This window comes from Podarcis cretensis (assembly GCF_951804945.1).
Source record: "Podarcis cretensis genome assembly, chromosome: 5".
Lineage (NCBI taxonomy): Eukaryota > Metazoa > Chordata > Lepidosauria > Squamata > Lacertidae > Podarcis > Podarcis cretensis.
The window spans coordinates 35639893-35655177 of NC_137174.1; the positions used below are offsets into that span (position 1 = coordinate 35639893).

The following is a 15285-nucleotide window of genomic DNA, read 5'->3' on the forward strand; positions in this document are numbered from 1 at the left end:
ACTATTTACACACATGACAAGAAGAAAGAACAGGAGTCATAAATTTATTTTCCAATTAAATTGCCTTTCTCACTGCAGTAAATGAAGAATGACCACCTAAATGTATCTGCAGCAGCTTTTTGGGGCCAACATGGGGAAACCCTGCCAGACGGGCAGGGTATAAATAATAAATTATTATTATAACATTTGAAGTTCTCACACATCTGAACCTCCATGGCACACACAGCTACTCAGTTTTTTCAGTGTCACATTCCCAGTCTCCCCAAGGCAACACTTAACAATTTAGGGCCAAGGCAGGCTGTGCATCTTGCACTGTTGGCTTTCTACTCTTGATACTAGGGATTCCTGAAAAACAACAACGAATCCCTGCCCTTTCTATACTGTATTATATATAGTGGCCTTGTCAGATGATGTGGGCTCCAGTCCACAAAATCTTATGCCATAATAAAATTTGCCCGTCTTTAAGCTTCCTGTTGTTTATGTAGCAGCAGGCTAACAAGAGCAGCCCCTGTGGAAATTGTCTCAAGTGTGTGAGCTTCTCCTAGCACTGCTGCTTCTTTGCAGCTGGAGTGAAAGAAAATACAGGGATGCAGTTGGCTTGAAGCGGAGGCGAGGAAGGACAGAAGAATTAAGGTAAGTGGCACTGTGGGTTAAACCACAGAGCCTAGGACTTGCCAATCAGAAGGGCAGCAGTTCGAATCCCCGTGGCGGGGTGAGCTCCCGTTGCTCAGTTCCTGCTCCTGCCAACCTAGCAGTTCGAAAGCACGTCAAAGTGCAAGTAGATAAATAGGTATCGCTCCGGTGGGAAGGTAAATGGCGTTTCCGTGCGCTGCTCTGGTTTGCCAGAAGCGGCTTAGTCATGCTGGCCACATGACCCGGAAGCTGTAAACCGGCTCCCTCGGCCAATAAAGTGAGATGAGCGCCGCAACCCCAGAGTCGGTCACGACTGGACCTAATGGTCAGGGGTCACCTTTACCTTTATGGAGGAGAGGACTTTTCATGGCACTACTGCCTGAAGCTGCCACGGTGTTGCTTTTGTCCCTGAAAGCTGTGTGTGTGTCTTTTAAATGTGCTGGTAGCACTGCCACCTCACGCCCTGCCTGTAGGGTTGAAACACACCGTTGGGTCGTTATTCTTACTATGATCCATCGGCCCATGTCTCCACCTTACAGCTTCTTCTTTCTAGAACACATGTGAAGCACTCTTATGCCACTTTAGCAGCCACAGAGAATCCTGGGAAATGTAGTTTCCGTGGGTGCTGGGAACTGTAGTTCTCTAAGGTCAGCAGCATTTGATAAACCGCTGATTCTCCATGACTGTTGTGTCATCAGAGTGCTTTAAAGGTGTGCTGAGGATGTGGCTGGCTGTGATAGGCTATGATAACAACCGAGGACCAGAAGGAAGTGCTATGAACAGCTCCAAGTATCCCTAATATATCGCGCCTTTACTTGCCTGCGTGGCTGTGTCACTGCAAGCTGCTTTGGGCTGGGAAGCAGGCTTTATATAGAAAAACAAAATAGGCAGCCACTTTCCAAGCCCAGAATCACCCAGAGTGTCCTTTGACATACAGTACTTTGCTTTTTTTGCTCTCAGGCTTCCCTAAACCAGCGTTTAAGGCGAGGGAAAGCCCGGGGTTGTTGTTGCTTTTGTTCGTTGCACAAAGGTGAGATTCTTGGCGAGGGTTTGACCTCGCCTCCGTCCAGAATTAGCCTGCAAACCTATAGCCAGGGAAACGCGTGGGTGAGACGGTGTCCCCTATCCGAGCAAGAACACACGTTTTTGTTAAGCGAGCGACGTCTGAGGCGATTTAAACAATAAAAAAGCGCGGGGGAGGGGGGGAGGACGCAGGCACGAGAGGAGAAAAGTTTTCCTGTGAATATACTCTCGCGGAGCCCTTTCCCCTCACAGGGAAGGGAAAAAACCCGGCACTCTTCCCCGCACACTGTGGCAGCCGGGAGCAGAGCAAGCAGCGAGGGGAGGAGCCAGAGGAGGGCGCGGGGTGTGAGCCGTGGGCTGGAAAGGCGGTCCGGGGAAGTGCTACGTGTCTCCTCGGCCGCTTTTATAGCTACTCCCTTCCCCTCGCAGCTTCTCAGCAGCCCGCGGGAGCCAGCCGCTTGCCTTCCTGCCCGCCACCCCAGCCCGTCACTGCTGCCAGGAGCCGAGGGAGCCGCGAAGCCGGCGACATGTCCGACACCAAGAAGCAAAGGATGGTAGGTGCTGCCTCAGCAGTTCTCTCGCGGCGGCGGCGGCAGAAGCAGCAGCAGCAGCAGCGGCATAGTGCCGGCGCCCTGCGGGAGGCGCCTTTTTTTGTTTTTTAAGCATCTGCCCCGCCCCACTGCGCTCGCGCTCTTCTTTCTCTCTGCTGCAGCCCCCTTCTCCGCTGGGGCAGAGGCAGTCGCGCCAGGGCGCAGCTGGAAGATGCCCTCCTGGTCCGCGCAGCAGCCCCCGGGTCTACCACAGCGGGGCGGGGGAAGTCCTCTCCCTTTACTAGTCCTCTTTGCGCGCCGCCAGAAAGGGGATTTTTGTCAGAGAGACCCTCCTTAGAGGAGGGTTAGCATCCTGTGGCTAAGAGTTAAACTGGCACTTTGTGGCTGAGGTGGGTTGGGGTCATAGCTGTCAACGTTTCGCTTTTTTAAAGGGAAATTCCCTTATTCCGAATAGGATTCCTCGCAAGAAAAGGGAAAAGTTGACAGCTATGGTTGGGGTGTCTTCCCAAACCCCATGGTTATGGCCATGAATGGCCATGAGCAAACTTTTGAGTCCGCTAGGCTGGTGTGTGAGTGTGAGAGGACATTGAAGTCATGATGCCCGTGTCTTGGCAAATATCCTGTTTTTGTTGTAGAGTCGTGGCTGCGTTCAGACGCATGGTACCCTTAAAGCACCTTTGAAGCACATTCATGGATGCTTTAGCTGAGATTCCTGCATTGGCTGACCCTTGGGGTCCCTTCCAACTCTACAATTCTATGATGCTATTATTCTCAATTATTATTCTCAATTCTATGATGCTATTATTCTCAATTATTATACTCAAAGATTTCTGGGCAGTGTAGTCTAACCATCATGGAGTTACAGTGCCCAGGACTCCTTAATAAACTCTCTCTCTCTGTGTTTGTGTGTTCTTCAAATGTGTTTTAAAGGCATAGTAGTCATCGTCTTAGGGGACGCAGGTGGCGCTGTGGGTTAAAGCCTCAGCGCCTAGGGCTTGCCGATCGAAAGGTCGGCGGTTCGAATCCCTGCGGCGGGGTGCGCTCCCGCTGCTCGGTCCCAGCGCCTGCCAACCTAGCAGTTCAAAAGCACCTCCGGGTGCAAGTAGATAAATAGGGACCGCTTACCAGCGGGAAGGTAAACGGCGTTTCCGTGTGCGGCTCTGGCTCGCCAGAGCAGCGATGTCACGCTGGCCACGTGACCCGGAAGTGTCTCCGGACAGCGCTGGCCCCTGGCCTCTTAAGTGAGATGGGCGCACAACCCCAGAGTCTGTCAAGACTGGCCCGTACGGGCAGGGGTACCTTTACCTTTACCTTTTAGTCATCGTCTTCAGAATTGGCACTGTTAGTGGGGCTTCGTTTCCTAGTATAGGAGTTTGGGCTGCAAGTCTCAGGTCCAAGTAACCACAGGTGTCCTGGTCTAGGTTTACAGGGGGAGAGTCAAAGACCTTGTGACTATTATTTCTTTAGTGGGGCCCCTGCCTCCAACAACTAAGAGCTGCCTGGTCAGCAAGAAATGAGAGCTTTGTAGCTACTGAGAAGAAATCTTCTCACCTTCTGTGCTGATTGGAGACAGAGTGAAAAGAGGTGAGTCAGCTGCTGAGGATCGGGTCCTAGGGTCACTCTGGTGAAAGCGTTCAGGAAGGAACACAGAGGAATTGCTGTTCTGTATGCTCCAAAGCTAAGCATTTGGGAACACTGAAAACGTGAGCCGCTTCGGTTTCAGGAGAATGGTGTGCACGTCCTGTTACGTACAATGGAACTTCAAGGAAAACATAAGCTCTCCTCTCTTGGCACCATGCAGAGGAGATTGGACATGAACCGCAAGCAGCCACCTCTGTCTACTAACCCACCCTCTTTATCATCCCAGTCCACATAACAGTGCCGCCTACAGGGAGAGCGCAGGTGGTCAAGTGGCAGGTGGTGGCTCCTTCCCTGACCTTCAGCTGTGCTTCACCACCTGTAGAGAGCAAGTAAGAGAGTGAGCAGATTGGGCTTTGTCTTCTTAGAAGCAGTGGCCATTTCCTCTTTTTGCTCGCTCACTCATTCATCCGGGGGCTTCTTTGGGGCCCAGTCATTCCATTGCACAGCCTAGGGAGCAAGGATGTGCAAGCAGTGAGAGGCACTGGGGTAGCCATCCTTTGCCTGATCCTTCCTGTCAAGAGAAGAACAGTCTGAGCAATTATATGGAAACGCAGCAGCTGCTCCTGCCTCTTCTCAATCACCCTGCCTCATTGAGTGGTATGTTATGGATTGTTTATGCCAAGGATGGGGAGCCTCACACCCATGGCCCCCAAGTGACCCCAAGGTCCCCCTATCTGGCCCCTGGAACTCTCTTCAGGCCACACACCCCATAGTGGTCCTGCTTCACACCCTAAGTGCTTTTGCTTGGTTGGAATGCGTCCTGGAATTTTGATGATGCTTCTTGCTTGCCTACTGTGGCAACTGTGATTATTCCGTGACAGGGCAAAAACACTCTGCGTATGGACAGAGGAAAGAAGTCTGTTTCCATGCATCAAAAGCTTTGAAAATAGATTCTGGATTTGAAGCCTAAATCAGTTCAATGCTTGCTTGAAAGTTTCTAGATTAACATTTTAAAATAACAAGTTTTTAACAAGGGGTGCTTGATTAATATTGATTTATTAGCATTTCCTACACCCATGGGAATTTATGTACACATTCTATATTGTCTGAAATATATGTTCCATTTAAAAGTAGTTTCCTTTGACATTCTGCCTGGCATTAACAGGAACATACATGTGTGATGAATTATAGATTCAAATACTTTCTTGGCATGACTTGTGAAAGCTGCCTAAGTTGGAAGTGTCTGTTTTGTGGTGCCATAGGATTCGGGGGGTGGGCGGGGCGCTGATGTATTGTGTCAAGATGCTTAGGAAATGACTGCATAGGGCTTTAGCTATGGTGGGGGATGTATTTGAGACATTTACCTGACAGGGTGATTTAGCTGGTTTACCTTTCCTTTCAGTACCCAGCATCATTTTCTTTGCACAGAACCCAAAGTTTAACCTATGTGGTCCCCTGCCCATCAGCATAGTAGACACGAGTGATAACAATATGTTAAGTCACTCTGTGTAGATATACAACTGTTTTTTTTTTAAAAAAGAGGTGTGGTTATTTAATTAAGAGCATTTATAACTCTGGATTCATTTCACTGGATACTAGGATGCGGCAAAAGGTACAGATTCCATAAAATTACATTGCACTATTTGCAACCCACAATTACTGACCCAATGCAAGCAACAAATACCAAATTTCCTTCTTTCTTTTCTTTATTTTATTAAGAAAACCAACACAAGTGAATTTAGTCTTTGGTCAGGATGAACATTTTAGCTGTTTTATGAGATGCCTCCTTTACCAAAGTCATTGCTTCCTATAGTCTTCTGCCATGTGGCTAGTGCTTCTTATCACATGCTTCTTACATTCAGGTTTCTCTGATCTATAGCCTAAAGGTAAAGGGACCCCTGACCATTAGGTCCAGTCGTGGATGACTCTGGGGTTGCGGCGCTCATCTCGCTTTACTGGCCAAGGGAGCTGGCGTACAGCTTCCGGGTCATGTGGCCAGCATGACTAAGCCGCTTCTGGCGAACCAGAGCAGCGTACGGAAACGCCGTTTACCTTTCCACCAGAGCAGTACCTATTTATCTACTTGCACTTTGACGTGCTTTCGAACTGCTAGGTTGGCAGGAGCAGCGACCGAGCAACAGGAGCTCACCTCGTCACGGGGATTCGAACTGCAGACCTTCTGATCAGCAAGTCCTAAGCTCTGTGGTTTAACCCACAGCGCCACCCTCATCCCCATCCACATTTTAGGTCTGTGCTAATTAGCATTTTACTGTATTTGCAATGACCTATGCTTACAAGCAATAAATATCAGTTGTGTTGGATTTAAGGATAAAGATCAGCTAAAACCAGGCTACAGTTACTGCAGTTGATTGCTATAGCAAAACACTGAAAAGCAGCGTGGAGAAAGGGGTACTCCGGGGGTGGGGGTGGGGAACCTAACAAAACCCACTAGGGAGATAGAGTTATTTTGCACAGCAAAGTTTGCAAAGTTTCCACAGTGACCACCTTAACTACTTTGTCTGCCATTTCTTACAAGGTGCCAGTAGAGTTAGATTGCAGGACACAACTTCTGTATCTGGAAATGTCCTCATTGAGCACAGAATGCTGGAAAGTCCCTTCCTTGTAGTTATTATGGCCCAGAATGCAGTGTTCCTAGAGCAGAGAGAAAGAGGGGCCCAAAGTACGGGAAGCCAGAGGTTGTTTCAGGAGAAGGAATGATATTAGCAAGACACACCTAGGTGGCTCAGGCAAGAAAACCACCAGCAGTGTAAACTGCAAAGAGAAAAGCCAGTGTTCTGAAATGCTTAGCAGTTACAACATCATCCTCTGTGCCCGTTAGGAGACTTGCCAGATACTGAGCATATAATCTTGTGGCTGGGCTGGGGTTATATGGTTCTTTCAAGAATGTTAATAAATCAGAAACTGCTGTCAGGGCTCGGGTACAGAGATGTCAGAGTGACAAGGCTGGGGCCCAGATTATAGCCTTATATCCTGTAGCTAGGTGATCCCGCTGTATTATTTACATTATTTCATCAGAGTTACTCGGCTGGTAGCATATATTCTGCTTCAACTGCAATGCATTCTTGAGGAAGTAGCTAAGAGATATAAGATGACAGGAGAGTAGAAACACTGTAAGATCCTCCCTCCCTCCACTATTATCATGGTTTTCTTCATATTGTGATTGCTGCAGCCTAGGAAGCTCTCTAATCTCATTTGCTTCCTTTTTAACGTTCAGCTTCATTGTTTGACAAATTGGCACTCTTGACTTGTGTTTCCTAGGCTGTTTGAAGGTTCTCTCAAAAATCTTATTGTACACAGGACTGAAGTGACAATACAGAAGATGTAACTCTTTATTGCTCTAATTTCTTTTGTGTGAGCAGTGATGGGAAAATATTTGAAATTGTTTAGGGGCGGGGGGGGGGGGGAAGCAACAACAAAGGACAGCACCAAACAGTAATGTGGCCCTGAATGTTGTCCCTGAATGTGTTCAGAAATGTAATTGAATGAATAAATACTCTCTTTTCATATCTGCTTGAAGTTTGCTTCTTTTCTTTGTCTTTTTGAATCATGTTTGTAGGACCCAGACTTATAGAAGGCCTGAATAAAGATGTCATATATGCCCAGGAAACAACATAATATTTTGATGTGCCTGGGATTTTTGCAGTCCCCAAATCAGGGTGTGCACACTTTCAGACTTCACATAGCTGTTTACAAGAGAAGAGAACTACGAAGCGTGAAAGCTTGTAGCACTGTTGCCAACATAGGTTCGGTGGGTCTTATAAACCATGATTACTTTTGTCTCTAGCTGATTGTCATCTTTCAGTATATGAAAACAAAAGAAAGAAGAAAGAAGCCCATTTCTCCCTAGTTGGATGTTACACTTACATAACTATTTGTTATTTTTTTTAGAACCTCGTGTCCTTGGCTTAGATCTGAACTGTGCTTGTTAAGAAACAACTCCAAATGTCAGGAATGGATGTGCAGATAAAGAGTTTCTCTCACCAACATTAATCACAGCCAATTAGGCACATTGCATCTCACAACAGTTTAAATGCTTAACATTGTCACAAGGGACACCTCAGGATTTGTACAGCTGTCATGTTTTCTGGATATGTTGGTGTATTGTATTTAACAAGGGGGGGGGAATCCCATAAATAAACTGATGACAACAGACAAAGCAGAATTAGTGACCCCTTGCTTTTAAAAATGTTTAGAGCTGGGTGAGTGGAATGCACGCTTTTAAACAGTATTGTAGTTTGTTTTTGTCTGAAAATAAAATACCCAGTGTATTTACATATAATCTACATTGAACTGCTTGACAATTCTTGGCAATAGGAACTTTGCCAGGATATTAAAAGTTGAAACTAAGGGCTCATTGGAGCCAAAGTCCTTTCAGTACCACCAAGTCCCATTTGTTTAAGCATGGGAAATCAATGAGCTTTGGGTTGGGGCTTACCTCAGCCTACTTTATGTACCCTGATCCCAGTCATATTTACAGTGGTACCTCAGGTTAAGAACTTAATTCGTTCTAGAGGTCCTTTCTTAACCTGAAACAGTTCTTAACCTGAGGTACCACTTTAGCAAATGGGGCCTCCTGCTGCCACCGCTGCGTGATTTCTGTTCTCATCCTGAAGCAAAGTTCTTAACCTGAGGTACTATTTCTGGGTTAGCGGAGTCTAACCTGAAGCATCTGTAACCCGAGGTACCACTGTATTGGAAAGTTAAGTCCTATTGTTTCCAGTGGAGGCTCCTCCTCCTCCTGAGTCAGTGTGTGGCATGATCTAGGGTTGCTCTACCAAATAAGTGTACAGTGGTACCTCGGGTTAAGAACTTAATTCATTCTGGAGGTCCTTTCTTAACCTGAAACTGTACTTAACCTGAAGCACCACTTTAGCTAATGGGGCCTCCCACTGCCTCCGTGCTGCCACTGCGCGATTTCTGTTCTCATATTGAAGCAAAGTTCTTAACCTGAGGTACTATTTCTGGGTTAGCGGAGTCTGTATCCTGAAGCGTCTGTAACCTGAAGCGTCTGTAACCTGGAGCGTCTGTAACCTGAAGCGTCTGTAACCCAAGGTACCACTGTACTCTGGGGTTACCTGGCTTTGAGCCAGCCAGCCACTGTAGCTTTGCCTGTAACAGCAGAATGATGTTCAAACACTGACAATCAGATGGTGATGTTTCTCTGCATGCTGTCAAAAGGTTTGTGTGCTGCTTTCTGCATATCCAGCTTTTCTGAAAGGCACACAAGAATGCCACTCCCCCTTTTTCTTGGATAGTTAGAAGCCCTCATATGCATAGGATTGCAACCTAGGACATAGGGCACCTGTTAGTTGCCTGCACCTCACTTCTGGGAGTATAGGCAGGAAATAACCTATACTCAGACTGCCTGTGAGTTACCATTACCTCACAGCGAGCTGGGTTTAGACTTGTTATTTCCCAGGTTTCCTCTCACTCTCAGCCTCTTTCAAAATGACCCCCCCATGCCACCTGACCTGACTAAACCTTAAGATACTGAGCAATATAACTGGGTATCCATCTTTACTTGGTCATGCTTCCTAAACACACAGGTGCAGAATGTAAACATGGGTAATGCGCAAGTTCACAGGCAAATCCTGAGTAAAAATTGGATAAGTGTTTTTAACACTTCTCCTGGATTAACAGCTCTATTTGTACAAACACTATACATAGCAAGTGTAAAGGTAAATGGTAAAGGCCCCCTAGATGATTAAGGTGAGTTAAAGGTGACTATGGGGTGTGACGCTCAACTCGCTTCAGGCCAAGGGAGCCAGCATTTGTCCATGGACAGCTTTCTGCATAGGAAGTGTAGTCAGACAATTGCTTCCTTACATTCTGCGTGCATTTACCTGGAGGGGGGCGGATACTGTTCTTCTGTTACCAGCATTACTAATACGCATTAGAATAACCACTCTGTAGTTCAGAGAATGTAGATTAGTTAGCTCTCATCATTGTTTATGTACTAATCCGCAGCGGTACCTATTTATCTACTTGCACTGGTGTGCTTTCGAACTGCTAGGTTGGCAGAAGCTGGGACAGAGCAAGCGTCCCTGTAACTGGACCATCTATTGTCTGCAGACTGGCAGCGGCTCTCCAGGGTTTCCCAGCCCTACGTAGAGATGCTGGAAGCTGAACCTGGGACATTCTGCAGATGCCCTACCACTGAGCTGTGGCTCTTCTCCTTGCATGCAGACAATACATATTAATATGATTGGTAATATGCAAAACATTTAAATTAATTTGTTAAAATCCAGGAAATTGGCCACCTAAACACTGTTAACTAGTTCACAATATTATTTTTCAAAATCGTAACAGTTTCATTGTGGATTAATGTTCTACGTAGGAATCACCAGGATGGATGAGACTATTACTCTGCCCTCTAGAAATTCCTTAGATGAATGTTATATAACAGCTCTGTAATACATATAAGTGAAATAATCTTGTAGGACATGAGTGGATAAGCTGTCAACCTTATGGACTTGCTGCCATAATAAATGTTAACTTGATAACCTTGTTGGCAGCCTGGAAGTTAAAGGACAATACACTTGGCGAGTGAATGATTTTCTCACATCGGGAGCAGAGTCTGAAGGCCACTCATGGCTGACATGTACTGGCAAGGCAGACTGAATCAAGCTCATAAATCTGTCAGTGTACACTTCAGGGCTGTGAGCTAATAAACCTTGGGTTTAAAACTTGTTTAAAATTTTCAATACAGAGGTCAATGAAGGAATCGACCTAGAAGTAAGAATTGCATTCTGCTTTGCTATTCCTTTTTAAAAACAAGGGGTGGGGGAAACCCCAAAACCTGAAATTTAACTTACATTTAATCGGCTTCTAGCTATTCAGCTTGCTCCATAGTAGACTGATTGATTCCAATGGATCTTATTTTAAAGCAAACATGTAGATTGAGACCCAGGACTGCTGTCCTCAAATGACATGCTCTAGATAACTCAATTATTTTAAGAGTTGTGCTATACCTGTTTTAAATCAAAACCTTAAGAACCATAAGGTATGGTTTGCTGCTCATCTGGGATTACTCCGAGAGAGAAATGTGAACTTGTGCTTTGGTGCTCTTTTTGAGTTGGGGAAATACTACAGAATGCAGAAATGGTGAGCAGCTAGGCAGGGGAAGAAATGACTTGTGGGAATTGGGTGGGTTTTCAACAGTATTTGAAAGGCTGCTTCGGACAGCAATGCATTATTTTTTTTACTGATAATTGACACATAATCACATAAACCGACTTTAGCAAATTTTAGAAGAGTGGATGTATGCTCAGACAACAATGAAATCAACAGAGTGTGCATAAGATGACGGTTTACAGTAATATTTATGTCCTTTTTGGCAGCAAAACCATGTTGCATTGCTTTTGTTGTTCTTCCACATTAATTGTGCTGTTTCCTAGTCACTACTCATTAGGAGAGTTCTTTGGCTGGAAATAAGTCATTAGAGAGAGATCCTCATGGGACTTGTCATAGTCCAAAGGATGTAAAATCTGGTTAGCTTATGCTGTGTGCTCAGTTGTATGTGTCCTGTGCCAAGATGTGTTAGAAAACTGCAAGGTGTAATCATGGCAAGGCCGTTGTAGATCAAGTCCACGTATGACTGTGTGTCTTTCATTGTAATAATTCCACATTCTTTCTTCCTACTGGTAAAAGCCTGTTTGGAATCCAGAAATCTGCAGTGATTAATCTTCATTACTATTTTGTACCTTATTTTGCACATGACACTTTATATACGCTAAAACAGCTCAAATAAGGCCAGACGGAACCGTTTCCTTGGAATTAAAGAATGAGACATGCCCAACATTCCAAACAGCAGAATTGTTGTACTTCAAATAATGTGCTTAAAAACTATTCTGTACAGATAGTTACTGTTACTGCCTTGCTAACTAGGTCTTGAAAGTATTGCCACACAAAGACACGTTAGTTATTTCTGAAATGTGAGGGACCTTAAGAGAGAATTATAGTCAGTTTTCAAAAGTTTTCAAAAGTTTCCAAGCCTGGTCAACTGGACAGAATTCTTGGTCTCCCCAAGTTATCGGAGGAGTAGCTAATTACATGTTTGAATGATCATCAAATGTATTTGGCTTTTGTACAGCAGGCCTATGAGTAGAAATGACTGGTGTTTTGAAGTCACCACCCACTCTATTCTCTTGGCAAAAAAAAGGCAAATTAGAGACTAGATGGTAGTTGTTCATTATCAAAGGTTCTAAATTTGGCTGTTTAAGGAGCGGTTTCACTGTCACCTCCTTGAGGTAAGGAAAAACCATTCCCTCTCTCAAAGTGGCATTAACAACCCAGTCCCCCAAATCTCAAAATGAAGTGCAAGGGTCAAGCAAGGAAGTTGTAGGTCTTAAAATTCCAAGCAGTTTGTCCAGATCTTCAGGCAAAACAAGCTAAAAATCATCTGTCCTGCAAGTGGAAGATAGTATCCTAGTCCCATCCATCTCTGAAATTGGACAGAATTCTACAGCTTTTATTTCAGTCTAGTAGATCTTGATTTCAGGTACACATGCAGGGCCTCTGAGGCTTCTCTCAAGGCCCAGGCAGATTCATAGGAGTGCAGGCAGCCCTTCAGAGAACCTGGTCCCTTTAAAAGTCCATACCAGCACTGTAACTTCGAACAAAAAATGTATGGGCATCCAATGCAGCTGGTATATTTTATGTGTAGCTGTGAGAAACTGGGTCATAAGGTTTTTTGTACAGTTCTCCTGTGATCCCCATTTATGTGTTAGAGGTGTAAACATTGTGATGCTGTGGAAATTAAGGTTTATGACTTCGTTGCCATGTGAAAACTTTAATTTGGTTCCATATTATACAAAGCAGACTTATCCAGTGGAGACCAAAAAAGGAAATTACTCTCCCCCCAGAAGATATGAGTTACACTAGGGATTCTTATTTTCATAACAGAAACTCCCTCAAGTAGAAAAATAACTATTTCTTCCCTACTGCTCTCCTTTATTATGTTATTCTCTGTCACAAACACCTAGTTTCTTCTCAGACACCATAGGTTAATAGGTTGGTGGAGGGCTCAGGTGCTGAATGAAAACATTTCACCCACATATATCACTAAGTATAGAATGCCAATGTAATGTTACGGAAGAAGATGGGATCTGCTTTCGTCACTGCTGATGAGGTGGTTTTGAGGAATAGTTCTCTCATCTTTGCAAACTTAAAGGCTTGCAGCAGCAGCAATGCTGAGAGTGGTCAAGTTAGAATTCATGCCTTTGCTTGTCAACTGCCCAAGAGTCATGGCAGGTGTCAGAAAATAAATGGATCAACATACTACACACAGAAAGAGACAGACAGAATTATAGCTGTCCATTAACATGGAGTTGCAAACGCAACTCACTAGATACAAAGTGCACGAAACCAAGGCCGCTCAGAAAACACAAATCGAGTAAGATACACAGAGTACATCTGCACCAATAAAAAGATACTAGACAGGAAGAGAAACAAGCTGTTACAACTGATCCACAAATAACAGTTCAGTAGTCCAGCTGCTATCAGTTGCATGGCTCCATGGGAGGCAGGATCAGCAAGCTAGCCTATTTCATTTAAAACTTTGGTCGTGAATGTAAACAGTGCTTGAGATACATTCTCATGTATATATTCAGGGAAGAAGAGTTTCATTTCCCAAACCATTAAGAACTCAGAAGACTGGTGATCTAGGGCTGCAGAAAGATTATGCAACACAAGTGAATGTTTTCTTTTCTTTTCTTTTCTTTTCTTTTCTTTTCTTTTCTTTTCTTTTCTAGTTTATTTTTGGCAAAAGAAAGGCATTTTGTTGGATTCAATGAGCAACTGTAGAGCCAAGCAACATCTGTTTGTTATAACAGAAGTTTTCTGCCATTCTCCCCACCATCACCTCTCTTGTGCATTATTTCTTGTCCTAAGTTTGGAGCTTCCTGAGATCTTCTAACCAGTTTTGGACATTATAATACTGTATAATAACTGTATGTCTGCAACCCTTTTGAAAAGTTATAGCTACAAAGAGCAACAAGCAAGCAAGGAAGCCATTTCTTTACATTCCACCTTACTGGCTGCTTTAAGACTGTAATGTGAAGTTTAAAGGTTATCATTCAAAGGGAAGTGGCTTTTTAATAGTTAAGAATAGAGCACGTGCAGTAAGAGCTTAGACTGGAGTGTGCAAATAATTGCATTGCCAGAACATTCTAATGCCTTGTTTGTACCAATACCTTGATGCAAATATTTGGACCTGCTGTTAGCATAACTTTGAATCCCTACATGAGTACGGCAGGACTATGGCAAATATAATTTCTTTGTTTGTTTATGCACATGGCTTCTCCCAAAGAATAAGGGGAAATGCACTTTATCCCTTGCAGAGCTACAATTCCAAGTATCCTGAGCAAACTACAGTTCCCAGCATTCTTTGGGGGAAGCTATGTGCATTGGATGTTTGGTGTGAATATGACCTGCATCCCACCCCTTGCTTCTCATTACTTACCGGTAATCTGATTTGCCTTGGGGCAAGTTTCTTCCTTGTTCCTTAACAGTGGTAAAATGTTACTTCAGCAAATATGTTAAATACTAACTTGGGTTCCTCTCTCAATCAGAATTTGAACGCCAGAGTTCAACACCTGAAATATTTCTAGACTGAGGTCAAAGAGACTGCAATTCTACAATGGCTTATCAAAGAACATTTTATGGAGAAGAGCGGTTACTTTAAACAAACACAATGTTCTTGTATTATTGCAGAAATTAAGTACATTGCATTAGCTGAACATCTTCAGCTGAAACCATAATGTTAAAAACAGGGAGATTTATAATGTGTCGTGAATGGTATGAATATTTAGATAAGGTTGCACAAAATGTCATAAGGTTGGCCAGTAACTACATCATAAATTTGCTCTGCACATTTCAAGAAATTGCAGATACTAAAAAAAAAATAATAGTGAAATGTTAACATCCAACACTGCAATAAACTGATTTTACTGCAATTGTACATGATGGATTTTTTCCCCCTTGACATTTTCCCCTCAAGTGTGTTTACTTCCAAGCTGTGATATATAATGCCATTACGTTACACAGTATTAGTGAAATACAGCTGGTTTATTTCTAGTTAGTAGAGATTTTGTAGCCTTGTAAAGCAAAATAAACATTGTCTAAAATATATGACACTCCATTTTGCTTTATAATTTAGTTTCAGTATATCTTTCAGGTCCAGTAGGCATCTCAATATGGAAAGCAGATTTTTTAATTTATTTATTCAGCACTTTAATGTGTAAAATACTTGCCTTAGGTTGACTTTAATGCTATCTGCTTTGTTGAGCAGCACTGGGTTGTCAAGTTTGATTATGCACAGACACAGAGAGCCAGCTGCTATAGAGGCATTCGGGAGACTGATATTAATATTAACTTTTCAGATAAAAAGTGTTATTTCCTCCAATCCTTTTTCTTTGCTTTAGCCACCTGGACCCTCACAGCACCAGTCTGACTTCAGGCACTTCCTTTCTCTCCT

The 15285-nt window shown here is 43.9% G+C and overlaps 1 protein-coding gene across 1 annotated transcript in view; it reads left to right on the forward strand.

The window, feature by feature from the left end:
• The first annotated feature begins 2043 nt into the window (after positions 1-2043).
• The window catches only part of PAPSS2 (3'-phosphoadenosine 5'-phosphosulfate synthase 2), a 46613-nt gene continuing 33371 nt past the window's right edge, over positions 2044-15285 (forward strand). Inside the window, exon 1 of the mRNA XM_079976519.1 lies at positions 2044-2210. Coding sequence (XP_079832645.1) covers positions 2184-2210 — 27 coding nt within the window. The 5' untranslated portion in view covers positions 2044-2183. The remainder of the gene's footprint in view (positions 2211-15285) is intronic.